The sequence below is a fragment of the Marmota marmota genome, unplaced genomic scaffold, assembly GCF_001458135.2.
Source record: "Marmota marmota marmota unplaced genomic scaffold, marMar, whole genome shotgun sequence".
In the NCBI taxonomy this organism is placed as follows: Eukaryota; Metazoa; Chordata; class Mammalia; order Rodentia; family Sciuridae; genus Marmota; species Marmota marmota.
Genome location: NW_026000005.1, coordinates 21,378,601 through 21,406,400, shown reverse-complemented (window position 1 = coordinate 21,406,400; position 27,800 = coordinate 21,378,601). Strand labels below are relative to the sequence as shown.

The 27,800-nt window shown below is 39.1% G+C and overlaps 1 protein-coding gene across 1 annotated transcript in view; it reads right to left on the bottom strand.

Moving 5' to 3' along the window:
- The window catches only part of Cdk15 (cyclin dependent kinase 15), a 95,742-nt gene that overhangs the window by 18,184 nt on the left and 49,758 nt on the right, over window positions 1-27,800 (bottom strand). The window contains exons 9-11 of the mRNA XM_015481270.2: window positions 24,130-24,223; window positions 16,656-16,719; window positions 1,613-1,661 (exon numbers count right to left, since the gene is read on the bottom strand). Of these exons, the coding sequence (XP_015336756.1) occupies window positions 1,613-1,661; window positions 16,656-16,719; window positions 24,130-24,223 (207 nt within the window). The remainder of the gene's footprint in view (window positions 1-1,612; window positions 1,662-16,655; window positions 16,720-24,129; window positions 24,224-27,800) is intronic.

Below are 27,800 nucleotides of genomic sequence, written 5' to 3'. Positions count from 1 at the left end.
GAAGGCCAGCTTCAGCAAGTTAGACCCTGTCTCAAAATAAAAAGAGGTAGGGATGCAACTCAGTGTAACTCCTGGGATCAATCTCCAGTACTGAAAAAAAAAGAACTTTCATTGATGATGGAAATATTCTATTTCTTCTCTGCCCAATATGGTAGCTACTGAACACATATGGTTCTTGAGTCCTTGGAATGCTGCTTGTGCAACTGAGCAACTGAACTTTAAATTTAATTTGGAATATTTAAGTTTAAATAGCCATGTGCGACTAGTGGCTTCTGTATTAGCACAGCTCCAGACATTACTCCTTGTTTTGAGAATCTGAGCAGAGAAAAGCCTAAGCAGAGGCAAAGACACTGCCATGGGCAAGGGGATGGGCAGAGGTGGTAGGAGTTGTGTAGTCAGAAAAGTCAGAGTAGGGATTCAAGTCGTGCTTGGCCCAGAAGGAAGGGCTGGTGGGCAAACAGCAGGAGGCTGCAGCTCCAGACAGCATTAGGATGCCTCACAGGTGTGGAGGTACCATTTATTTTGAAAACCAATAGTAGAATGAAAGCAAGCCATGGGCAGTGTGAAAATCCAAATGTTTCTGGCTAGGGGTTAGGGAACCTGACTACACTGGCAAGAGAAAATGTGAATGAAATGATAAACAGCAATTCTCTGGAAGCTTCCCCTGAGATAATGAGGAGTTTCAAGTCATCCTCCCAATACAAAGTCCTGTGGTAGTCCATAGCTCTGTTTCCAACCTATTTACCCTTTGTGCTCTGGTATTCGGTCTACGTGGTGACTTTTTAAAGCATGCAAAGAGTAGGAATGGAACAGTCAAAGGACATTTGGTTAGATTCAACTATTCCATATTTTCAGTCAAGAGCAATGTTCAAACGTTCGGTTAGGATCTTGGCTTGTGAAACTCTTCACTTCTCCCCACCTGTGTGAGTGTGTTTTTCTTTGACATTTGAGCTCGTTTCCCCTGTCTCTGATGTTTTCCTCACTGCCCTTTTTGCCTCCTCACTGAAGCAAAAAGAACAGAGGCTCGGCTAATTACTCTCAGATCAAATAATACTGGTTATTGTAATTGGTCATTGTCCGAAAACACTGAGTTCTTCTTAGCCCCGAGGTTGCCTGGCACAGCTTAGTTAGCTAACTATTCCCGGAATGTCTCTATTATCTGTTTTACTTTGCAAAAGAAACTAGGGATTTGTTGAAAGCTGGTAATAAAAGTCTGCCCTGGTCTGAGCCGAGACTGCGTTGAGAGGGCCTGGGAAAGCATGACCTCCATGAATCAAGTTCCCCCTCCAATGGCCACTCAATGATGTTATTTGGTTTCTCTGTGTCAGAGAATAATAAACCCACTAGGTTTTCTTGCAAGCCAACACTCCCTGTTCTCAGGGCCTGGGGCATGACTGAGGGGCACAAAACAATTTTAATGACCTAACTCACTGAAAGTAAAATGGTTCATAGAGAAAAACCAACACATTCACAGGGGGCTGGGTCTCTCAGAGCTTCTTTCTGGGACTCAGAGGCCCCAGGTCAAGGCATTGGAGGTTGTTCAGTGGACCAAGGTCCAGGGACATGTCTCTTCTTCCTGCCTAAAAAACAGCTTCCCCAATGTGATGCTCACCTGTTCCAGACAATCTGAAGGCTCTGAGGCTTCGACAGTGGGAACCATTCTGGAAAGCACAGAGAGAAACATTAAAAAACAAAAACAACCCTCCCATATGTTGCCAAAAATATTATTAAAATTCTAAATACTCTTCTTGGCCTGGGTAAAAGAGGACTCAAGGATCAGCCGGGTGCAGTGGTGCACGCCTGTAATCCCAGCGGTTTGGGAGGCTGACACAGGAGGATTGCAAGTTCAAAGCCAGCCTAAGCAATTTAGCAAAGCCCTAAGCAACTTAGTGAGACCCTGTCTCAAAATAAAAAATAAAAAGGGCTGGGGATGTGGCTCAGTGGTTACGTGCCCCTAGGTTCAATTCCCAGTACCAAAAAAAAAAAAGAAAAAGAAAAAAAGAAAAAAATTAGATAAGCTAACTAATGACTTCTTAAGGCCTCTTCTCTGAATTTTTATTTTGAAGTCTTAATTGCAAGCATCTCACTCAGAATATGACTTTTTTTTTTTTTCATGCCAAGGATAGAACCTAAGGATGCTCTACATAGCACTGAACTACACTCCAGCCCTTTTGGTTTTTTTATTTTGAGACAAGGGTCTGGCTAAGTTGCCCAGGTTGTCCTTCAACTTGTGATCCTCCCGCCTCAGTCTCCTGAGTCACTGGGATTACTGGCAGGCACCACAACGCCCAGCAGAATATGACCCTTTATGGAAATAGGGTTATTGCAGATATAATTAGGTAAGATGTAGTCATTAGGGTGGACCCTAATACAATTTTACTGGCTTCTTCATGAAAAGGGAAAATTTAGCTGGGGAGGGTGGTGCACACCTATAATCCCAGCCAACTGGGAGGCTGAAGCAGGAAGATTACAATTTGGAAGCCAGCCTGGGCACCTTAGCAAGACCCTATCTTGAAATAAAATTAATGAACTGAACTGGGGAGTGTAGTTCAGAGGTAGAATATCCCTGGGTTAAATCCTTATTACTCACCCCACCACACACATACATACAATAAATAATAAAGACCAAAATCATAAAATAAAAGGGACTGTGGAGACAGCTCAGTGGTAGAGTGACCCTGGGTTCAATAGCTGGTACTGCAAAACAAAAAACATCACACACACAAAAAAAATTTGGATGCAGAGGTAGACATTTACCAAAGAATATGATGTGAAGAAATTCAAAGAGAAGACAGACATCTACAAACCAAAGAGATAGGCCTGGAACAGATTCTGTCTCATAGTCCTCAGAAAGAACCAACCTGAGGACATCTCAGTTTCAGGGTTCCAACCTCTAGAACTGTGAGACAATAAATTTCTGTTACTTAAGCTACTCCATTTATGGCACTTTGTGATGGCAGCCCTAGCAAACCAATAGAGTCAAAATATTCAGTAAAGTCAACAAACATTTATTTGGCATATATGGTGTGCAGAGCATGGAGAATATGAAGGAATCAAAAGAAACTTTGCCATAGACACATGAAAAGCCATGCAAGGAACAATAGGGCAAAGTTTCAAAGACTTAAAAGTGGTAAAAAGGAAGGGAAGCTAATTTTATATGCCATTTGTGTTAAAAATAATAATAATAATAATTGTAATTTTAATTTGGAACATTCTAGAACATTTATATTTGGATACAGGGTTTTCCCATAACTTTTGGTATTGATACTAACCCCAAATAAAACCACATTGAAAGGGGACATTTTTCATTCAAGAAATCCAATGTCACCTCTAGGTGAGGGCCACGAAAAGATCCATAGAAGATGCTTGTTGATGCTGTATTTCTCATACAAATTGAGAAAAGAGTATTTTGACTCTCACATAAAGTGATATTTCTGCCTTACCCTTTTCTAAAGCATGAAATTTTGATTTAAAAAAATTTTTCTTCTTCTTGGTTCTATACAAATGGAATATATCAATGCTGTTTACTACAACCAAGAATTTCATCAGAGTTTGGCAAAAGAAAAAAATCATTTTGGTAATACTGACATATTCAAGCTGGTATGTGCATAGAAACATGTAGAAAACTACTCACTAAATAGAGACTGTGGTTAGAGGGGCTTACCCTTTATACTTTTGTGCCTATTTTCTCAAAAAATATTAATAAAAAGCATATATGGTTGGCCTTTTATTTTTTTTTAGTATCTATTTATTTATTTTTTGTGGTGCTGGGGATTGAGCCCAGGGCCTTGTGCATGCAATGCAAGCACTCTACCAACTGAGCTATATCCTCAGCCCAGTTTTTATTTTTTATTTCTTATTTTGGTAATAGGGATTGAACTCAGGGGTATTTTTATCAATGAACTACATCCCCAGTCCTTTTAACTTTTTATTTAGAGACAGTGTCTCACTAATTGTTGAGGGCCTCATTAGGTTACAAGCCCTCAAATTTGCAGTCTTCCTGCTTCAGCCTCCCACATCACTGGGGTTACAAGTGTACAGCACCACACCTAGCTTACTGTTGGCCTTCTGTCTCTGCAGGTTTCTATCTACAGGTTCCCCATCCAAGGATTCAACCATCCATGAATTGAAAATATTTTAAAAATTGCTGGGGCAATTGTACTGAACACGTACAAACATTTTTTCCTTGTCATTATCGCCTGATCAATATATCATAACAACTATTCACATTGTACTATGTACAATAAGTAATCTTTTTTTGATTAAAAGCATATGGGACAATGTGCATAAATTATATGAAAAATACTAAGATACTTGAGCTCCTGCAGATTTGGGTATCTCATGAGGTTCTGGAACCAATCCCCTGTGGATACCGAAGGATGTCAGTATCCTGCTGTACTTTCAGAAGCAAGTTCAATTAAAAGCTGAATTTATAGTGCTAAGAGTTGTAGAGTAAAAGGAGTGATCAAAGAAAATGGTTTGAATTTTCAAGGTCAGATGCAATCAAATGTGAGCCACTCTGCTGGTGGTTTATAGTCTCAGGTGGGCACTAAGGGAAGCATTAGTATATACAGGTTATTTACCCTCTGTTCAGTACAATTGTGCCTGAGTTCAAAATAACCAATAAAGATAAGAATATCTGGTATTCGTTTGGTATGTTTATTTCCAAACCACTTTCTACTGTCTATTTACAGTTCTTCCCTGGCCAAACAACATTAAAATATTTCCTCATTCAGTCATATCCCAATTTCCAATTAGTATAATGAAATCCATGTCAGTCTTCTCCCATTTTCTGTCTTTCCCATCGTAGACCTCTCTGCGCTGTGTTTTTTAGCCTTTAGTAATTTTATACTATTTCCAGCTTTAGTGTTGTTCATGTTGGGAGTTAGCTGAATCCATCTGGGTACTGATTGCTGCTTTAGTTTTGTCAAGACATGAAGCAAATATTTGAACCCTGGTGACCCTCGGTTTCCTTAACCCAAGCTGCAGGTCACAGTCACCTTCAAGGACGTTAAAGCAATTCAATTACACAATGACTGTAAAGTGCCTGCTCTGGAGCATTAAGCAAAATAAACCCTGTCTGCCTTTTCTTCCTCTTTCTTTGAAAAGTGATGAGCAGTGTAAACTGTATGGTGAGGCACTTGGACCCTGGACCCGGGTTTTCATTCCTCGATATACCATTTACTGATTGTGTGACTTGAAAGTGTGGCTTAACTTAACTAGGCCTCAGTTTTCCCATCTGTAGAAGGGGTATAATTACAGTTCCTTCTGCACAGGGTTGTGGAACTGGGTAATAAGTGCCTGTAAGACTTTGCTCACTGTTTCTCCTGCTCCTTTCCCTTGTCTGGTGTACCTTGTTTCTCTCTCTCCTCTCAGGTATCTCTGCTTTATTGTTCTCCTAGGTAAACCTTCCATAACTGTTTCCTGCTACTGAAATTCTAACTTATAGGCCTGGCTTGATTTCTTTTGAGGCCTCAGTGTGAGCCAGAGGTGTGTTTTTTAGCTGTGTAGTGCAGTAACCTGAACACAAACCCAGGCTCAGATCGCTTCCCTGCTGCTTAGGAGCACTGGGTCTTGGGGAAAAACTGCCTAACCTCTCTGGTCAAGTAACTGAGAAAGCTTACAAATCCATGAAATGGGAATAATTTTCCAGTTGCTGGAAGGATTAGAAAAGAATAAGCATTTGGTATACAGAGGGGATTTTTTAAAAAGGTGTTTGTCTCGTTCCTTCTCTCCTTCTTTTTCTTACCATTGTCTTGGAGAGGTCACATGGTCTAACATGGTGGCTCTCAAGGGGGCTGCATATTAGCCTCACCTGCAGAGCTTTTAAAAGAAAGGCAGCCCTGGCTCCACTCCCCCCAGAGAGTCTGATTTAACTAGTCTGGGAAGGTCCAGGCATTGGTTAGTTGTTGTGCTGTTATTATGTCTTTAATGGTCTCCAGATGTCTGTAGTGAGGCTAAGACAGAGGACTGCTGGTCTAGCTAAGAGAGTGGGTCCAGCACTCACCAGCGGCTCCACATGTTTCTCTGAGCCTCATTTCCTCATCGGTGACAAGTGAGGTTGTTGTGAGAATTCCATTAATCAATGTATATAAAAACTGCAGTAGAGTCTGACTCATACCTTAATATGTTGTTGTTCCAGGATGTAAAAGAGGAAGTGTGACAAGGCAGAAATCAGCTCTCATAAATTCAACCAGGAAAGGATGACTGTGAGAGTTGCCCCCAGACCCCAGGAGTGACAACATTTTGAACTGGAGATTCCATGTTCTGGGTAGAATGATAGGGCTGGCTCTTGCCACTCCTATTTTGTAGCTACATTCTCACAGCAACTGATGTAGCCAGGAGCTGCTAGGAAGCCAAGTCAAAGCCCCAGGCCTATTGTGGCCTACCCTCCCACTCTTAAGCAGGTAACCAGATGTTGAATAACATCGAAACACCTTGTCTCTCTTCCATTGATTTTTCCCAGTATTTAAGCTGCAAGCAATCGATGAGGGAACCGTCCACAAACAGATAGGCATTGTACACATCACCATTTAGCCTTCAAAAATAACAGATCTGGAGTAGCTTGTTTCCCTTCTCCTTCCATAGACGATAGTAAATCATTAGACCAGATTTCCCTCCATCTCCTCCCTCTGCGGTTCTCTTTTAAGAGTTCTCTCATTTGAGTTCAACTGAAATTTGAGGCAGGAAAAGCAAAGCAAGTTGCAAAAGAAAACTAAAGATGGGATATTTAAATGTCCAAAGTAAGTGGAAGAAAATTCACTGAAGGCAGAGCTGTTGCCACCATAAAAATAAATAAATAAATAAATTCTATTTCGCATAAATGTTTAATAGAACTCATTTCACAACTGACTCAAATATGGGAACCTTAGTCAATAGAGATTTGTTGGTTGATTGATAAAACATCACTGGGACATTTGGAGTCTCCGCTCAAAGTAAAACATTTTCTAGTCTTGCCACAATCACTCCAAGGTTATCTTATAGTGTGGTCTACTGAACTACACCTCTGGAATTTCCTGAATACAATGCATTCTTGAGATACCATATATTTAGATAGTTGATAATGTTGTTAGCCTTACTTTGCTATCTCAAGCAGTAACTTTAAAAGTGCACTACCAAAATCTGTAGCCGTTTTCTCCTACCTGTGCCTCTTGTCCACCCCAAACACACACACACACACACACACACACACACACACACTATCGTTCCCTACCTCCCAACTACTCAACTGCTGGCTTTGCTTTTCCTCAAGGAGCTAGTTTGGAAGGTTCCTTATTCTTTGGCTCCAGGAGCTTTTACCAGGCTTTAGATTCCTCTTTGAGCATCATCAGGACTCAAAAAGTCAGTGTTCTCCTGGGCAAGGTTCCTTGGCATTTGAGGCTGGCACTCTGATTCATGTTTGTAACTTGCCACTTTTCTAACTCTGCATCAAAACTTTCTGTGAGTCTGAGAAGATGCACCATCCTCTGAAGCCTGTTCCCAAGGTCTCTGTAGGTGAAGCAGCCGGGCCTTGCTCTTGGTGGATGAAGGTGAAGGGCGTGGGCATAGTCAGGACTCACCTCCCTCTCAGCAGTACCGTGGTTAAAGTTATCCACCCCCAACAAATGGATTTTGAACTTGATCATACTTTTCAGGGTTTATCATCTTTTCACAGTTGCATATTTGACAGCATTTGTCATTCTCCTATAGTCTCTACAAATATTTAAGGGCCACCAGGTGTAGTCATTGTGCTCAGTACTGAGAATATACACACATGGTACCTGGCTTCCTCCAGTAAGCTTACAATCATGTGGTTTTCTATGTTATTATTATCATTACCTCCTGGTCTTCTCAGCTCCCAAAGACTCCTTTCCTTCTACCAGGCCCTTTCAGTACTAGGTTGGCAATGTCTTCTCTCTCCATATTGTCTCTCATGGGTAACAGGATTCACATCTTGGGCTTTAAGCAAATGACTTCCAATTCTGCATTCCTAAACTGGACTCTTGTGATCACATACTTGTATTTCTAATTGCTTTTTAAATATCTCCATTTGGTTCAAAATGTTGAAACTTTATATTTATTACCTTCCGCATAAATCTGTTCCTTCCCCCTTTTATTTCCTGTCCCAGTGAATGGTGCGCTCTCTCTCTCTCTCTCTCTCTCTCTCTCCCTCTCTCTTATCCATAGAGACAGGTTTTTGTTCCTTCACAACTCAAATTTAATCAGTCACTGCTCAAGTACAGACATCCTATTGTCTTCTAGAATTTAGAGCATTGCTTATTGCCTCACCTTGCTTAACCACCAATTTGATTCTATAGTCTTGCAAGATTTTTTTTCCTAAAAATTAAATCCTGCCATATCACTTCTCATTAAAAATCATTCAAGTCCTTCTCTTTGTTTACAGGTCAATGTGCAAATCCTTAGCATGATTACCAGGCATTTCCCAGTCTGGTCCTTGACTACTCTTCCACTTCATCTCCAGTGATGCCACCATTCTAGCTGCCCCGAGCAACTGACTGGCTTGCTACATTACCACATAAGCCTGCTTTCCTATTCTTCTATGTCTGGTCCCTTTGTCTGGGATCATCTTTTCCTCCTGCTCACCCCTATCACCTTTCCCTACTCATTGTAGAAGCTCAGCTCATGTTTTTTCCTCTTACAACGTTTCCAAACTCCCCAAATAAAGATGGCCTCTCCCCAGCGTTCTTTAGGTCCCCAGGGCATGATTCTATAATGTACTTTCCACCTTGTGTAATTGGTTCATTTCTCCCTCTGGATTATATTCCTTGAAGGCAGGATTCCATGCTGTATTTCTTTTTTATTCTCCCAGTCCCAGCACCTAGCACTTAATAAATATTTGCTAAATGAAAGACAGAAGTTGATGCTTGGATAAAAAATAAAAATGCAATAAATTTAGTTAACCTTACTCTTAAAATGTAAAAGTAACTCATGAGAACCCACTTGTGTATCCAGCCCTGTGTGTAACAGAGATTGACGACGCCACAAGGCATTGGCACTAAAGTTAAGGAAGGAGCCCCTGGTTTGAGTCAGTTCCATGACATTTTGCACTTTGAAAACCCTTTTCTTCTGAAACTGTACAAGAATATAGACAGGTTTTGCTTTGTTTTAATTTTTTTAAACATTTAATGCATTTATTTATTTATTTTAATTGTCAAATTATATATATATATATATATATATATATAATTTATATATTCTATGTATTGCACACAACATAAAAATTGCATGTTTCTTTTCTCTTAGAAAGACATGTGTTTTTACCTGTTTTCACTCCCAATTTTTCCTAATCTTAATTACTTTAAGATCATCTACTCCCCCTCCATAAAAACTAATAATTGCCACTAAATAAATTAAAGATGAGAAAACTAAAAATAAATGTAGAAACTAGAAGAAACTATTAATGAAGATCAAAGTGGGCTGTGTATCTAAATGAATTTCACTGACTGATGTGGGGGACGGGTTAATAAAGATGTTAATAGGAACTCCCCGGGAGCTTTCGGCAGCGCTCCAGAAGCGAAACAGTAATGAGCCCAATCTCGGTTCATAGATTCGGTGATCGCTGGTGGCTTCATTAGCTGTAGCAAGGGAGGGCTGCCAGAGTCCCAGGGTAGGGACGGCAGTCACATTACATTCCAGAAACCCGTCGCCAAGCTCATAGATTCGAACATCAAGACTAGGTGGAAAGACATAATCATCTGGAAATGGACTTGGAAAAGTGACATAGGCTGGGCTCCTGTGTAGGACATTGTCCTAATCACCAAATCATTACCGTTGCCATTTGACAGTTAAGGTAATGTGAACACAGCTAAGAGCACCATCTTGGGGTTCAATGTGTCTGTAAATACTGGGTTACCCCTTACTGGCCAGGTGACCTAAGTAAGACATATACCTGTCAAAGCTTCAGCACTCTTTTGTAAAGTATGGAGGATAACAGCACCCTGATTTGATAGGGTGGTTGTGAATCAATGTAAAATGATGCTTCTCATTGTTAATACTCAATAAATTATAGTACTATTGCCCAGTAATAAGGTCAATAATAACTATATGTTTTTTTCTTGGGAAAGCAGACAGAATAAGAATAAATTAGAGCCCTAGAGGGTGCCACTGGAATTTGAACCCAAGTTTTATAATTCCTAGTCATTGATTTCATTTCACAAATATCTACTGACTACCTATTATGTGCCATTTAGGGGACATGTATAAAATACTAGAAGTGCTAGAAGTTTGGTTTGGAGAAAACTCTGTCTCTTTCTACCATGCCATCTTCAATCTTTGGGTAAAATGAATGAAGATAACACAAATGCTGTTGTGATTTGGTGGCCCTTACTGGATATTCATTATGTGGTAGGTAGTTCACAAGGATTCTCCTAGGGCATTAAAAATCATTCAAGAGGTTTCTTGAATGGGCAAACATCTCACAGCAGTTCAGGTGTGAGGAGCAGAATGGACAGACCATTTGACAGGGACAGCCTTACCAGGCACTCAGACTGACTCAGGTAGACGTTTGAACACTGAGCACCCACTCTTAGAATGTGGGAATTCAGGCAAAATTTAGGCCTAAGCAAGCAGAAACAAAGTCAGTTCTGTTGTTGGGAGACACACCTGACATTTAGAAGGAGGCCATGCTTTTGAAGGAGCTAAATATAAAGAAAGAGGCAGCATCAGTTCTCACACCTGTCATTGGGTCTGCACCATGGTGAGTCATTAGGCAGCTGAACTTCTACACTGCAAAAAAACAAAACAAAACAGAATGCAGGAGCTGGGCTGTGGCTCAGTGGTACAGCACTTGCCTAGCAATGTATGAGGCCCTGGGCTCATCCCCAGCACTGAAAAAAAACAAACAAACCCAAAACCCTAATTTATTGAGCACCTGAAGGTTAAACACCATGGCAGATGCAGTTCAATAATTTCATTGACTTCTCAACACCGCCCTGCGAAATCAGACAGGGACACAACATGATTAATGGAGAGAAAACAAGGTTTGGATGCAGATTTGACCCATTTCCAGTCAAGAAATGCCTCTTTGTGAGCCTGGGAGGAAGGCCTCTGTTTCTTCATCTGTAGGATGGTGTTACCCTTTCCAGCACTGCCGTTGGCAGGCCATGGTAGGGATTAGCAGTTATGTATATTAGCAACAAACATAAGCATATTGCTATATTGTATATGTACATCACATATGCATATAATTATGAACATTGCCTGGCATATAGGGAGCACTTTTTAAATGACAGGATTTTACAGATTTGGGAACTGGAAACAACTTCCTCAATTTCCCTTGACATTAAGGAGGGGAGCTTGGACTTGCTATTCCATATGAGAATTGATGCCCCTAGTTAATGCCTTGTCTTATCAACATTTTTCTTCAATCCACTGAATAAACGCACTCGGCTAATAGCTCATGTGACAAAGCTGATAACAATGCAGATGCAATCTTAGGTTGTATTCATAGCAAACACAGAGATATGCTCAGAACCCTTTGAGCCTAAAGCATAACAGCTCTTTATAATCCCAATGGAGATGGATTATTTAGATTTTATTCTTCCTCCATCCCACAGTGGTGTCAAAGGCAGTGAAACTCTCATGCTGCATTTAGTCAAAATTAGACATTCTGGGAGCGAGGCTGTGGTGCTGGAGGGTTGCTCTATGTCAGGACTCATTCCACCCTGGTTATTTCTTGCTTCCACCTGGTGGTCAAAAGTTGAAAAAGCAAGCATACCAAAAAACAACTGGGCGTTGCTGCCTATCCCTGGCCATGGGCCTATCACTTAGAGTGCATCTGATTCTGGTCCCTGTGGGGTTTTTTGTACTGCTTTTCTGCCTTTTGATTTCCACTAAGTTCCTCCAGTGGAAAAACTTCCCATGTGAGGCGTTCTTTCCTGGGACTGAAAGAACTGGGCTAATCCCGGATGCTTCCCTGTGGCGGAGTTCATGTCACAAATCAGGCATGATTTTCAGCAGATATTGCTTTAAAAGTTCGAAGGCCTCCGTGGACTCTGTTCCCTTCTCTATGGGAACAGGCATCAAAGAGACAGGAGTAAAATGCTTTGCACGCACATCAGGAACTAATTGCCAATTTGGCAAATGCATTGACTAATATCAGGGGCTGTTATTTCTAAATCCTCTCCTGTCCTTGAACCCTAGTATCTAGATGTAAACTTGGAACCATTAGTAGAGGAGGATAAAGTCTTCTGGTGCCTCAAATGGAATTGAGAGGGATTTAAACTCAGCGCTTTTGAGTGTGGTGAAATGAACTCAGCAGTGCATTAATGCTAGGATTTGAGCTCACACAGCGTGAGCGCTTTCAAAAACCGTGTTTAAGGAAGCAAACAGAGCCACGACAGACCCTTTCAGGGGAGCAAAAGGAGTTGGATGAAACAATCAACGACACATTAAAAACCACAACTGGGCTGCAATCATGTGGGCAGAAAAAAAGTTTCTCTTTATCACAGGATCTTTGCATCTAATGAGGTAGTGGGTGGACTGGGCAGCCCCTGGAGGAGGGAGGCCTCCATTTACTTGAGCTGAGATGTGTCCAAATATTTAGTTGATCCTCTGAAAAGCCCTACATGATTCTGTAGCAAATGGGTCTCTAAGGTATGATCTTATCAGGTCCCTATGGCCAACGGAAAACCTATTAAATGGGGACTTGGAAAAGAAAAATCAGAAAATATCATGATGAAAAGTACAAATGTTTGAACTTTTTCTCTCAGAACTGGCTATTTTCAATGTCTTTCAAATACTTAGTTTAAGACCAACAACTTCCCAGTTGATGCCTTGTCTTAACTGGTTCTAAATGGCTGGCTGTTTTATTCCTATTTGTCCCCACAATAGTGAAACCTCTGCTGTGTGGATTGGCATGTCCTCTGTCTAGTGCTCTAGGCTCAAGGCGGGTGTGACCTGAGTGGGTGTGGAAAGGGAAGCTAAGATGGTTGAAGGAAGTTTGCAGAGTTGTTTAGAGGGGTTCACTGTTCAAATCCACACCACTATATGAACAGATTTTAGCCAACATGAATATCCAGTTTGCTCTAAGCTTCTGGGATCTTCTGAGCCACAAATCAACCACATCCCAGATAAGGCATCAACTGGGCCTTTAACTTTTTCTAATTCTCTGAGAGTAGAATTCCCTCCAGCGTTCACGTCTTTATTTTTGCTACCCAGGGTCTCTTAGGCAGGATCACCAAAATTTCTCCCTTCCCCCACTGCAGGAGGCCAGCGCAGCCCCAGTTCCCCAGCCAGTTTGATTAATGTGTCTTGACTAATTGTGTGAAAGATGGCAGCCCTTTAGCAAGTGTGACCAGTTTATTGTTCAGCCAATCACGGACACCTCAGTTAGCATGTGAAAAGGGGGTGTGTTGTGGGGGAGGGGGAGTGTTCTGGCGGCTGAGTCAAAGGAGGAGCATTTTGGGGGGTCAAGAGCAACACCCACTTCTTTGAGGGGATGTTACTATGCTCTACTAAACCTGTAAACCTCGTACTCAAAGCACTTTTTTTCTCCTCCCTCTTTTTTCAAGATCTTTTTTTTCCCATGGTGCAAGCAGGCAAGACACCGGCTACTCTGCAGATGGAGTTCACGTTCCAGGGTTTTTAATATTTCACTTTTATATTTCTGTTAGAGAATGATCCCGCTGAGCGTCTGGGAATCCGGGCTCGTCAGAACCCCCTCACTGACACTTGGATATATTGCTCTGAAAGCTATCCCAGGAGAAAAGATTAAACAAAAAAAGGCCTACTTTTCAAAGCCTACTTCTCAATCTGCCCACATCAAAATAAGACAACTGGCCCTTTGAAGTGGAGGACACAGAGTTCTCAGCCAGCTTACTTAAATGGGGAGTGGGTGAGAAGGAGAGAAAGGAAGGAAGGAAGAAAGGAAGAAGGAAGGAGCCAGACTCTAAAATAATACACCCCTTTCACCTTGCCAGATTTAATCAGGCAAAAGAGTTTGCATTGTAGCTAGAAAGCTTACCACCCTGCTGATCAGAGATCCAAGAAAACAGGTAACAGCAGAGATATCTTAAAGCTGAGTCAGCACCAGGTGAGTTTTCAAAACTGTACAAACAGAAACTGTGTTGTCCTCCTAGACAGAGCCCAGACAAAGCAGAGAAATGGAAGAGTGGACGTGGATGGACCCTGGATAGTTCTCCCAAATTCAGAGCAACTGAATTCTCTCAAAATTGCATTGGCTAAAGAATATATAAGGAACTCAGACAACTCTACAGCACAAAAATAAATAATCCAATTAAAAATGGGCAAATGACCTGCTTAGATATATCTTAAGACTTACAAATGGCCAACAAGTACCTGAAAAATGATCAACATTGCTAATCATCAGAGATGCAAATCAAAACCACAATATCACCTAAATCCAGTTAGAGTGGCTATTTTCAAAAAGACAAAAAATAGCCAGTACTGGGAAGGATGTGGAGCAGGGTGGGTAGCTCTTACACACTATTGGTGGGAATGTAAATTAATAGAGCCATGATAGAAAACAGTACGGAGTTTCCTCAAAAAACTAGAAATAGAATTACCATACAATCCAGCTATCCTGCTACTGGGTATATACAGGAATTAAATTTGGTAATGTCAAAGAAACATCTGCACTTGCATGTTTAATGCAGCATTATTCACAATAGCCAAGATATGGAATCAACCTAGGTGTCCATTGACAAGTGAATGGGGGAAAATGTAGTATGTATACATCATAGAATCCTATTCAGCCATAAAAGAAATGAGATTCTGTCATTTGCAGCAATATGGATGTAACAGTATGGATTAAGTGAAGTAAGTCAGGCACAAAAAGGCAAATAACACGTTTCATGTTTTATGTGGAAGCTAAAAAGTTGATTTCAAAGAAGTAGAGAATAGAATAGTGGTTTCCAGAACCTGGGAAATGGTATGATGAAGGGAGAGAGGATGGTCAATGGGTAAAGAGGTACAGTTGGATAGGAGGAATAGCTTCCAATGTTTTATGGCACAGTAGGATAACTATGGTTGGCAACAATTACCTAGATATTTCAAAAAAACCAGAAAAGAGGATTTTTTACTATTTCCCACACAAAAAAAGATTAAATGTTTGAAGTGATGGATATGTCAATTACCCTGATTTGATCATTACACCTTGTATGCACATATTGAAATATCACTTTACACCCCATAAATATATATAATTACTGTGTTAATTAAAAATTAAAAAAAAATACTTAGAAAATTGTGCTGATTGAGTTCAAAGTTTCAGTGTTCTTACTTATGTGGAATGAAAGGGAAAGGTGTGGAAATTGTGTCCAGAATGGTGTAAACATTGTTCCAACTGACACTTTTCCTGACTCCCATTTCCCCTTCAGTTGCCCTTTAATTGCTGGAGTTCATGTGTATGGAAGCAGAAGCAGCATCTCAGGGCTAGGGATGGGGGTGACTCAAAAGGGACTTTCTGAGTCACATGAAGGGATGTTCCTGGAACACAGATCCTGATGACCTTTTAAAAACATATTCCTTATGATTGAGTTATTAATAGTACTGACCCCATGCCCAAGATAGGATGAACTCTTAAGATTTGCAAAGGCAGGATTAGACATCTTGGCTCTGGCTAAGGTTTTGGCTCCCTTCCTTCTATAAACTCAGCCAGGCTCAAAGCCACAAACTTCCCAAGCCCAAGGGAGCAGCTCTCACAAATAGGCACCCTGCTAAGGAGGACCAGTGCAAGAGTGTGGATGAATGAATTTAACCTAAGCTTCAGAGATCCAAAAACACACTGTATTCATCCCCACAGCCTTAGCACCTCTCCTAATGCCTAACAGATAGTACTCAAAAATTTTTGACTTACTTGAATTAAGTTGAACTCCTACTAAAAACAATGCAAAGTATGAACCCTCCTAGTGTTAAACCTTGAGAGTTTTCTTTGTTAAAAAAATGCACATTACTTTGATATGACAGTAAAATGCAACTCACTTCTGTTTTATTATAGCACAGATTTCTTATTTAGCATAGACTCTGGCAGGAAGGCATTTTTGGCCAAGTTTCTAGCATTGTTATTCTCATCAAGACATTCAGTATTAAGGGTCTCTATTTGTTGCCTGGACAACCTGAAACCCAAATGTTTGAAGTTTGGGGGAACAGCACATGTGTTTACCACAGCAGCTTTGTTTGGACCTCATGCACAATGTTTTCTGTGACTCCAAACTTCTGTTTGCATACATGTTAGAAAGCTGAGGAAAGTTAGGGGTCCCACTTTCATCCAGATGGAGAGGAGAGTGGACAGGAAGAAGTAGGGACAGGGTGGGAAAAGATGAGAACACCACTGTAACTCAATGACAGTGTGTGGGGGGTACTTAAAAGTGAGATCATATTTTGAGTTTTGGGGGTTTTTAATTTTAATTTTAATTTTTTATTTTTGCCATCGGGCAGTTGGAAATGAATGAGGAATCCATAGTATTAGTAATTCCAGATTATGTTTCAGTTTGCTACTTGTGTTTTACAGAGTTGGGGAAACCAATCTAACATTAACTACTATTTCAATGTCTTTCTCATAAAAGAATCAGGGAATAGATGAATTGAACTCCATCTTTTAAGTTAATTTCACAATGCAAAGCAGACACTCTGTGTGGCCAATGCTCTACTGACATTGCTAATTCCAAACATTCAGAAGTTTGGATTGATATTACCTGGATTGTAGTTAGGTAGCTTGGTGACTCCAGGCCAAGTGTCCTCTGTAGGGACTCCCAACACCTATATAAAGACAGAAAAAGACAAATAAAGGTCGATGGGAAGACCAGGAGGATGAAGCAGGTACAGAGATATGAAGGACAGATCAGGGAGGAGTGGGGAAAATTTGATTATGTCACATTACACCAGCTAATATATAAGAGAAACTGTAGTATTTCCAACATTGGGCAAAGTCTAGTACATGCCTATGGTCTGTGTGTCTTTGCTAATTGACTTGATATTCTGAGGCAGATCATATGGCCTTGCTTAAAGTCATCCTCATCTGCAAATATTTATTGCATGAACACCATGCATGAGGAGGTCATTTTAGCAGATGGGGTATAAACAAGCCGGAGTGACTGTCCCTTTGCCTTACATCATGTTACCGTAAGCATACTGACAGAGGACATTTGACAGCTTAAATCATGCCTCAGCATAGGCATTCAGCTGTTCCCAACGTGCTCAGATTAAAAAGGATTCAGATTACTGACCTTTAGGCAGTGGAATGTTGGTTAAAAATGACCCCTAACCTAACTCCAGTCCTTTCTACCAAATTCATCTCATGGGTTGTTTTCTTTGTATCCAGCAGCCTAGAATATAGCATTTGGTTTTTTCACTAGTGAACTATAATGGTAGCATCACTTGAAAAAGAGCTAGCCTATGCTTTAGATGACCAAATCAAAGGTCTTGATTCTAAATTAAGATGCTGTATGAAAATAAAAGTTGTTTGGAACACAAAGCCAAAATAGATTTTGGATGGTGCTGTCCTGTAAAGTTCCCCTATAGGATTCCTCTTCCCATTCTTTTAAGATGATCATGAAAGCCCATAGCCAGTTATATCTGGGAGTCTGAATCACACTGTTTTTGTGAAATACTAGTAAAGCACTTGTAGCTTCCAATACACTGCTATAGCACAACTCTTCATAGATGCATACCTCAGGATTACTCTTGAGAAGCATCTTGCAGAGACAGTCTGGAGGATCCAAGTGAATAAAGATGCTGGCGCAATTTTTATGACAAGAAGTTAATTGCCCAACACCAGCAGTATTATCAATAAGGAATCCAGAATCTCAAACCTATCAGTTTGCTGACTAGGACTCTGGCTGAGAGGTCTACTTTTCCAGCCTTTTAAGCTTGTCCTTAAACAAAAGATACTGAAGTGCTATTTTCCCTCATATATTAAAAAAAAAAAAATCATGCCACCCAGCAAAATCTTCCTGCTTTATCCATTCTCTAAACAAACTGAAAAGCAACTGAGGGGATTATAGGCTTTTCCTATCAACCACCCTGAGCCTGAGGGAACACTTAGAATCCTAGAATCCATTTTGAAAAACCAACTGGATTAATTCTTCTTTTGTAGGAAAAGGCCAGAGGACCGGAAGCTAATTCTTCTTTCTTAACCTACCATCATATGTATTTGCAGGGATGCAAGTATAAATGAGTGGGTGTGATTCGTGTGCACCCATTCATCTTCTGATGGGTGGCAAAACACGAGGAAAAGAAAGCAAAGATCAAGAGAGAAAACAATACAAACAAAATAACAACCACGTTCATATCTTCTCTAGGTATCACCAGACTTGTCGGTTACTCAGTGTTGCATTTCGTGCCAATGAAACAGATATCAAAGTTTTTGGAAACTCTTTTGAGCTAAAAGCTTTAAGCTTAAGATTTTAGAAGTGTAAACCAAAATATTCAATATACTTTATTTGGAAATTTGATGCTCAGTTTCCATTTGAAAGTTAGAGAATTCTTTTTCACTTGAGAAAGTTACTAAATTTCATCTTCATTTTCTGGGAAACTGAAACTCAAAAAATTGCTGATTTTCTCTCTTCGCATGGGCTCTTGTAAGGCAGAGAGTTCTAGGTTTTAAACACAGTGGTTGGAGGAGCTGTTTATTTGCTTTCGTTGGAATGAAAACTAAAGGCATTTTGATAAATGGATTTAAAGTTTGCATAGTTTATTCTGAAAGTTTATTCTGATTTTAGGACTGAATACATGATTGCTTGCAAAAACACTTTAAGAATATATTTTAAAAACACTTCAGAAAATATTGGCAGCTATGACTTTAGATGTAAATACATCACATGTACATGCACACACACCCACAGACCAAAAGATGTTAAAATAAATATTCAGAACTTCTCATTTTGTCTTTATTGCTAAGACTGAGATCTAACTGTAGAGAAAAATGTGGTTAGAGGTTGGGAAATTTAGAATGGGCCCATTGATTTCAAAGAAGCAATTCCTACATCAAATATCATAGAACCTCAAATAGCTTTCCTATTTTTATCTGTGAAGACCACATTTAGTAAAACACAAATTCAGGAACTATTTGTAATCTGTTTAATTTTCTAGCCTATTTCTCAGGCAACAAAAGTGAAAACAGACAAATGAGTTTACATAAAACTAAAAAGCTTCTGCACAGAAAACAGAACAATAATCAAGAGACAAACTATAGAATGGTAGAAAATATTTACAAACCATGCATCTGGTAGGGGATGTTTGGAAAAAAGAAGGAAATCCTGTCATCTGCAGCAACGTATATAAAGCTGTAAGACATGTTAAGTAAAATAAGCCAGGCACAGAAAGATAAATGCCTTGTGATATCTTCGTATGTGGAATCTAAAGAAGGTCAACTCAAGGCAGTAGACTAGACTAATGGTGACCAGGGACTAGAGCTGGGAGTTGGGCAGATGTTGGTTGAAGGATACAAAATTTCAATTAGATATGAAAAAGGTTAAGAAATATACAACATATTGATTATATTTATATAATTATAAATTATATTATATTATTGTACTATATATCATAATACAACATGGTGATTATAGTTAATGTATTGTATTCTTGAATATCATGGAGTAGATTTTAAGTATTCTCAATACACTTACACCCACATACATACACACACAAAGTATGTGAGGTGATGCATATTTTAATTGGCTCAATTTAGCCACTCCAATATGTATTTTATTTGATTTTTAATTAATTTTTTTTGTGTGGCATCAAGAACTGAACCCAGAAGTCTTCTACCACTGAGCCACACCTCCAATCGTTTTTGTTTTATTTATTTATTTAGTACTGGGGATTGAATTCAGGGACACTCAACCACTGAGCTATATCCCCAGCCCTATTCTGTATTTTATTTAGAGAAAGGGTCTCAATGAGTTGCTTAGTATCTCGCTTTTGCTGAGGCTGGCTCTGAACTCACGATCTTCCTGCCCCAGCCTCCTAAACTGTTGGGATTATAAGCTTGCGCCATGACATCCGGCTTTGTTTTATTTTGAGACAGTGTCTCACTAAATTGCTGAGACTGGCCTCCAAACTTGTGATCCTCCTGTCTTAGCCTCCCAAGTTACTGGGGTTACAGTTGTGCACCACAGTACCTAGTTCCAAAACGTCTTTTAAAAAAAAACATCATACTGGCTCTAGGGTGTAGCTCAGTGGTAGAACAATTGCCTAGTACGCATAAGGTCCTGGATTTGATCCCCAGCATGACAAAACAAAACAACAAAAAAAATCCCAGGAAACATACTATGTTGTATATGATAAATAAACACACTTTTAATTTATCAATCAAAAAGAAAGAAATCGATCCAGACCCAAAGCACATATCCACTATACTTAGAGGTATAGTAGAGCCATATGGATAAGCTTATAGATATTGTGATATCATCAAATGTAATGTCAGTGGCTTCAAACAATATTCAACAGGGTCTTTTTCTCTCTATGGCCTTTTTGCTGTGACTTTATCTGTGCAAACTTGTCTATGTTGAAACTACTCTGGGACATTATTTCCTCAACTGTAAAAATGAAAAACTGGAATCCACAGTTATATGCTCCCTTTGTAGATGTTCTTTCCTCACTTTTCCTCCAGACACTCACTTCCCTGATGGCCCTATTGCTTCTAAAGCAATACATACTAGTTACAATCAGATTTTACATATGGAGACCAAAGTGGAATACAAGTATTATTATCAATAATAATATGATTATTAACTTTGCACTTACCAGAGGCCAGGCACTGCACTGGGGAAAAAATAATTCTAATCTGCTTGAGATTAACCAGATGAGGTACAGTGATACAAAAGACAGCAAACCTGCTAACTCATGATATTCACATTTTTCCTCAAAGTATGGAACTACAGATGTAATAACAAAACTGCTTGGAGAGGACAATGAGAAAATGAGCTTTCATGACTCTGACCTCCTAGTGCCCATAATCCACAGCTACACAATATAGAACTATCTTCTGGAAGCACAGGTTGAAAGTCAACAGTGAACAATGCAATTACATAAACTTGAGAAAAAAACTGAGGGGAAAATTTAATGAACAGAGAATATTGTGATTAAAATTCATAGGAGCTACAGTGTTCTCTTTGCACTTTGGTTACTAAAGTCAGAGTCAGAGAATAAAATACAATTGAAGACTCTGGGGCCTGGAGCCAGGGGTGTTGGATACACACTTGCTCTACTTCGTGCCTGAAGTTGGAGTTGTGTTCACGACTCCTGAGTCCTGACTTCAGGCCAGTGTTATTTCAAATATGTCCACTTGTTTTAAATTTGTAGTGGGTTGTCATAAATGTCAAAATAAAGACCCTTTCACTCACTGCAATGTGGTAAAAGTAACAGTAGACATGAACATGGCTTCTGGGACAGGTCCTGTTGGATTCTGTGGCCTCACTCTTTTTTGGTACTTTACATCCAGATTCAAGTCCAGCATCTTTCACTTATTGAATTACCTGACACATCCTTCAGGCACCCAGTGTCACTTACCAAGGCCAGGCCTAAACACTTGAACTAATAGCTAGAGTGTCATTAGGTCCTGGGAAACATCTAGTCTACTCTTTCTGTTCATGATTTCTAAGTGCTATGCTAAATGCAAAGAAGTATAAAATGATTGCTTTTTAAATGCATGGTAATTTAAATAGTGTGTGATTTTTAAAAAGTCAGTTTATACACCACTCTTTAAATACTTATAGCATATAAGGATATATTCTTTTAAAATATGCTACTTTTCAAATCTCTGAATATTACATCTTTTTTCAATATTAAAATTTATCTTAACTATACATATATATCCTTTCCATATATACACATTTGTTTGTTCTATATGTATTTACTTGGACTCTACCCATCATCCCACCTAGACCGAACAACTCTTGAAAACATAATCATGAATATTTCTTATTCTCTTTTTTTCCATGACTTGCTGCTTCCTATAAGTCCTTGAAAAGAATTTATATATGGTGAATGTTCAATAGGTATCAAACAGCTGGGAAAAATTCTTTGAATGTGTAAAGGGTTCTTGCAGGGTAAAGTTTAGGCAGTGCTGATTATGCTTTTTCTATTGTGGATAAGAAGTAATAATGCTAAGTGGAAGAATCGATCAAATAAGTTAAATATCAGATAACATTCGCTAGCAATTGGGTTACTGAAACATCTCTGTAACAATTTATATGAGAAAGGAAGAAAGCAAATATTTGTCAAGCACTTATGGCATACTGAGTTTGTTATGCATTTGATCTTATGGAATTCTCACAGCAAGATTAGAAAGTCATGAAGTTCAGAGATATTACATAACATTCCCACATTCATAGCTAGAAAGTGGCTAGAATTCAGGAAGATCCAGGTTCTCTGATTCCAAAGCCATTTCATTAGCCTGTCTCCAGTTTAGATGGTTACAACCATCTAACAATGTTATTTTAAAGTAGCATTTTATCTGTTTTGCTAGGAAAAAGTTCTAAGTCTTTTTGGTCTGAAAAATGTTCTTTTAGTTTATGAATGCTTTCCAATTTGTCCCAGGTTTCTTCATAAAAGCCACTCTGGTTCCAAAAGAAAATATAAGTCAGTGATTAATTGCTATATAATGTGCTAATTTCCCAAAGTACATTTTATCTTGGCCAGAAGACAAGGAGCAGGATCCAGAATTGCAAGTGATAAAAGCCCCAGTGTAAAGTACCTGACATTGTCTACGGCATGAATGAACTTTGAAAATACTATGCTAAATGAAATAAGCCAGATACAGAAAGACAAATGTTACTCGATTCTACTGACATGAGGTACCTAGAATAAGCAAGTTCATAGAGACAGAAAGTAGATTAGAGGTTATCTGGGCCTGGGGGGTTGGGTAGATGGGGAGTTATTGTTTGATAGTTGCAGAGCCTGTTTAAGATGATGCAATGGCGCTGGAAATGATGTCACCGATGGCATTCAATGGGAATGAACTTACTGCATAAACTGTACAATTAAAAATGATGAAATTGGTAAAAGCTTTCGCTTTGTTGCATTTTAATTGACACATAAAATTTGTACAGATTTATAGTGTACTGTGTGATGTGTCAACACATTTATATATTGTGTAATGTTAATATCAGGATGAACATATATATGTTTTTAAACATTTATCATTTCTAAGCCAGGTACAGTGATGCATGCCTGTAATCCTAGTGACTTGGGAGGCTGAGGCAGGAAACTTTCAAGTTTGAGGCCAGCCTTAGCAATTTAGTGAGGCTCTCTGCAACTTAGTGGGACCCTATCTCAAAATAAAAAATTAAAAGGGCTGGGAATATAGCTCAGTGGTAAAATGCCCACAGGTTAAATCTCCAGTGCCAAAAACAAAACAAACAAACAAGAACCCTCCCCCCAAAATAAAAAAAAAACCCCAAACCAAAAACATTTCCTTGTGATGAAAACATTCAAAATTCTTTATTCTAGCTTTTTTGTGCAATAGAACACCAGAACTTATTTATCCTATCCTAACAGTAACTTAGTTCTCATTGACCAACCTGACAAATTTAATGTTTTTTGTCACAATAAAAGAAATCATCAAAAGAGAAACATACAGGTGACTATAGTATGACTGAAATACTACTATGTAAGGGACATAAAAACCAACCACATCGTAGTACCAAAGAAGGTAGAGATAAATAATATAAAGGAATGGAACTACACTACACGGGCACCTAGACATCTTAGGAATCTGGTTGTTGAGGAGCATGATAAAGAGAATACGTATCTCATACTGACAAGTGAAGTCAAGGAATTCTCTGTTTGATGAGGGTTCCATGACAGTCTGTCATTCAACTGAGAAACATCCAGGGCCAAATACATGGTGGAAATAGTTGGAGGTGAGAAGGCAGAGAAGTGCTTAAGTAGTAATAGCAGAAATTGCCCCAGGAGGTTGAGACCATAATAAAAATAGGAATCAGGAGACCTATGTCATTGGTGGGGTGGCTTCATGGGCTGCTATGGAGCAGCAGGGGTTTTCCTAAACACTCATCTCTAAGGTGCTTATCCCTGTAGCAAATACCACAGTTTCTATAATCTTAATACATGACTCAGACGGACTGCTCCGTTTGTCTCTAAAGCAAATTTAGTTCAAGGTTTGAAATGTGGATATTTCTTTTTCCTTAAGAGGAATTATTTTCTTACCTCCCAGATCTTCTCCAGCTGTTCAAGGATGTTGGAAACCCCAGGAAACAAAGGTTGACCCTGGAACATTTCAATAAAGATGCAGCCTGCACCCCTAGCAAAGGAAAACAACACATTTTCAGGGAAACCACACATGCAAAACTGAATTATTAGAGTGTCAACTTCTGAGGAATACTTTGGAGACTACTAAATAGGGGCCATATGCTATTAAAAGTCTTGCGGGGGTTGGGGGAGAAGTCCCCACGTCAAATGAAAGTGAGAACAACATGCAGCTTTTTGAAGATGCAACTAAGCCAGCAGCAGTAAGGAACACTATGTAATCATCAAACATCTTGGGTCATTCAAGCTTATTAGTGATCCATTTTATGAGAAGAGGGGAAAGTACTGAATTCACAAATTGTATAGTCCTTTCCACTGAATCTAAGATGCTATCATTGTAAAAAGACATCACTAGGAGCAGCAGTGCACATCTGTAATCCCAGCGGCTCAGGAGGCTGAGGCAGGAGGATTGCAAGTTCAAAGTCAGCCTCAGGAAATTAGTGAGGCCCTAAACAACTCAGTGCAACCCTGTCTCAAAATAAAAAATAAAAAATGGTTGAGATTTGGCTCTGTTTAAGTGCTCTTGGGTTCAATCCCCAGTACCCACCCAACCCCCAAAAAAGACCTCACTATGGTGTATTTCATTAAGATAGTTTAAAAACTCCTGCAAGTTATTCCATAAGTATGTACAACTATTCCATGTCGATTAAGATTTTTTAATAATTTAAAAGATTTCAACCCCTTAAAACACACACACACACACACAACACACACACCCCTTGCAAGTTAAACTATGACATGGTCAGAACGTTTATTTTGTACTTATTGAAAGGAATGTTATAAATTTAATTAGATTATTTTATCATACACATGCAAGAAGAAAAGGAACATTAACAAAATAAATTGGTTCCTAAAACTTATTCACATTTAGCATTTGACTCAGACTCCTCAATATCTGTCTGTATTTACTCACAGTATCATCCCCTGTATTAAGAGGTTGATGATGCAGCATTTCTTAAAATAAGTTATAAAAGAACTAAGTCATTGGTTCTGGGCTTCTAAAGTGGTTTTGCAATTACATAGTTAGCTTACTTTTGACTCCTGCTTAAAGAATGTTGCTAAACATGTTCAACTCACTCCTTCTCCACATCATTTGGCTCATACAGTTTTTTTTTTTTTTTTTTTTAAGGCTCTTTATTTGTAAGTTTTCCTCCCAAGTCAGTGATACCCATTCTGCAAGTTTTGATGCTGGCTCATTTGATGTTCATTCTGCAATTGTAACTACAGTCACAACTGCAGCTGGCTGACTTCTATTGAAGATGCTACTATTGGTGAGATGCATCCCAATTTAACAGAAAATGTGCATCTTCAAAAAGATTAAATAGGGCGAAATATAAATTTTCCTCCCTCCATTATCAAACTGAAAGATCATTCCTGAGGGACAAGAAGGAGTGAGATTTATTTTGCTAATAATGAATGTACATTTTTGTTTGTTTGTTTGTTGCAGGTGCTTAGGACCCAGCCCAGGGCCTCTCAGATGTGAGGCAAGCGCTCTACCATGGAGCCACATCCCCAACCCCATGTGCACATTTTTATGTCTTTTGTGTGTTAAAAATGATTCAGATGACTGATTATAGCAATTATCTTCATGGCCCAATACTTCTCAATTTTTTTCTACTCCAAATCCCATTCACCATAACACATAAATTTGTAATTTTTGTGGGGCACCATGAACAAGGAAATTTAAGTAAAACATTTTATTATGGATTGTTGTATTATGAAAGACTTATTATCAAGTTCATATAAAATGTTGTCTCTACTGCATATACATTTACTTCATATGACAGATTGTTACTTTTTCCATCCGACTATAAATATACACTGTTTAATTTACTTTTACTGATTGTGCAGAAGGTGGCAGGATTCTCGACAATCAAGTTTAATAAAAAGTCTTATCTTGTATTTGGTTTGGGGAGAGACTATATTTTCAAAGAAAACTGAAATTTATCTTATGTCACAATAGGCAAAAGCTGGTTTCATGACGTACCCTTTGAACTTAATCAACTGGCTTATTCTCATAACTTCATGAAAAAAAGAAAGATATCAGACTAAGCTTTACAAGCAGGTTTTTCTTTACCCTCTTGAACAATAGGTCTTTGTTACACATTTTTTAAAAAGTCAATTAGTATATAAGAGCTACATTAAAATTTTTTTTTAGTTGTAGACGGACAAAATACCTCTGTTTATGTATTTATTTATTTTTTTGTGATACTGAGGATTGAGCCCATTGCTCTACCACTGAGCCACAACCCAGCCCCCAATTTTTTTAAAATTTTTTGTCATACATTTTAAATTTTGATCAGATAAATGTAACTTATGGATCTAGTAAAGAGTATCTTGAGGTGGAGTTCTGGAATTATTGTTATTTTAAAACTCATTAATTTGTTTCTAAATATTCCTATTCTTTTTGCTTGTTGTCTTTAAAACAACAGATACAAAATGTATAAATGAAACAATATATGGAGGAGAATGAAAGTAATGGCACCCTACCAAATGGTAAACCCATCCTGGTTGCTAGCAATGGTAACATAAGGGGCAAGTTAACTGAGGAGCAGGTAGCAAGTGCCCCCAAATGGTCTCCATAGCCCAAGCTTTCTCCAAACACACTTGAAGAGCCTAACACAATTTCATTTTGAAGTGAAATGTATACATTGTGTGGACATAAAATATATATGTAATTGGTTTATTACTTGGTTATAAAATAAAAATTAAAATGTATTGGCTTTTGAAGACTAGACCCAACACTCCATCCAGTTCCCAACTACCTTCAAGAAATTATATGGCTTACGAACCACTAGAAGAGAAGGCATATTAAACAAGGTTAAAAATAATATGTCATTCCTAGGGTTAAACTGGAAGTCGACCTTTTTTTCTTCTCCCAAAAATAGACTTTCATTGCCTGGAAAAAGTTTGTTGTCTTTTCAAGGTGTGTGTATGTTGCTGGGATTTGAACCTAGGGCCCTGGGTCCTGCCCACATCCCCTGCGGATGGTGGAAATGGGGTTCCCCTTGGTGGAATGGGCTGGCTGAGAAATAAAAGCTAAGAGAAATAAAACACAGGAAAAAAGACACAGAACACAGAAAGTAGTTTCAAAAATGGGGGCAGAACCAGCAAGCTGATCAGATGGATGGAGCTTCTGGAACAAGATGGAGCCCAGCCTATCGGAAAACATCAAAGGCCTTCTGTATTAGACTGTTCTTCACCAAAATAATATAAAGGTGGACTGTTCAGTTCCTAATAGGATATGCCCATCTCCAGTACTACTTACTATGAAAGACTTTTCTAGCAGAGTGGAGGGGAAGGTCACATGCATTGGGCAATCTATTGCCACAGGAGAGCCACAGAAAGTTCCCTATGCCAGGCCTATCCCTCCCTAGCTCCCATGCCTAGAGAAGGTCCTCATGTATTTCACAGATGACTTCCTGCATTGGGCATGCTACTTTGGCCCTTACCTATATCCCCAGCCCCTCCTAGTATCTTTTCAATTGGTAGATATGGAAAAACAAGAAGGAAGTCCTTTTGTTACACAATTTCCTCCTCCTCCTCCTCCTCCTCCTCCTCCTCCTCCTCCT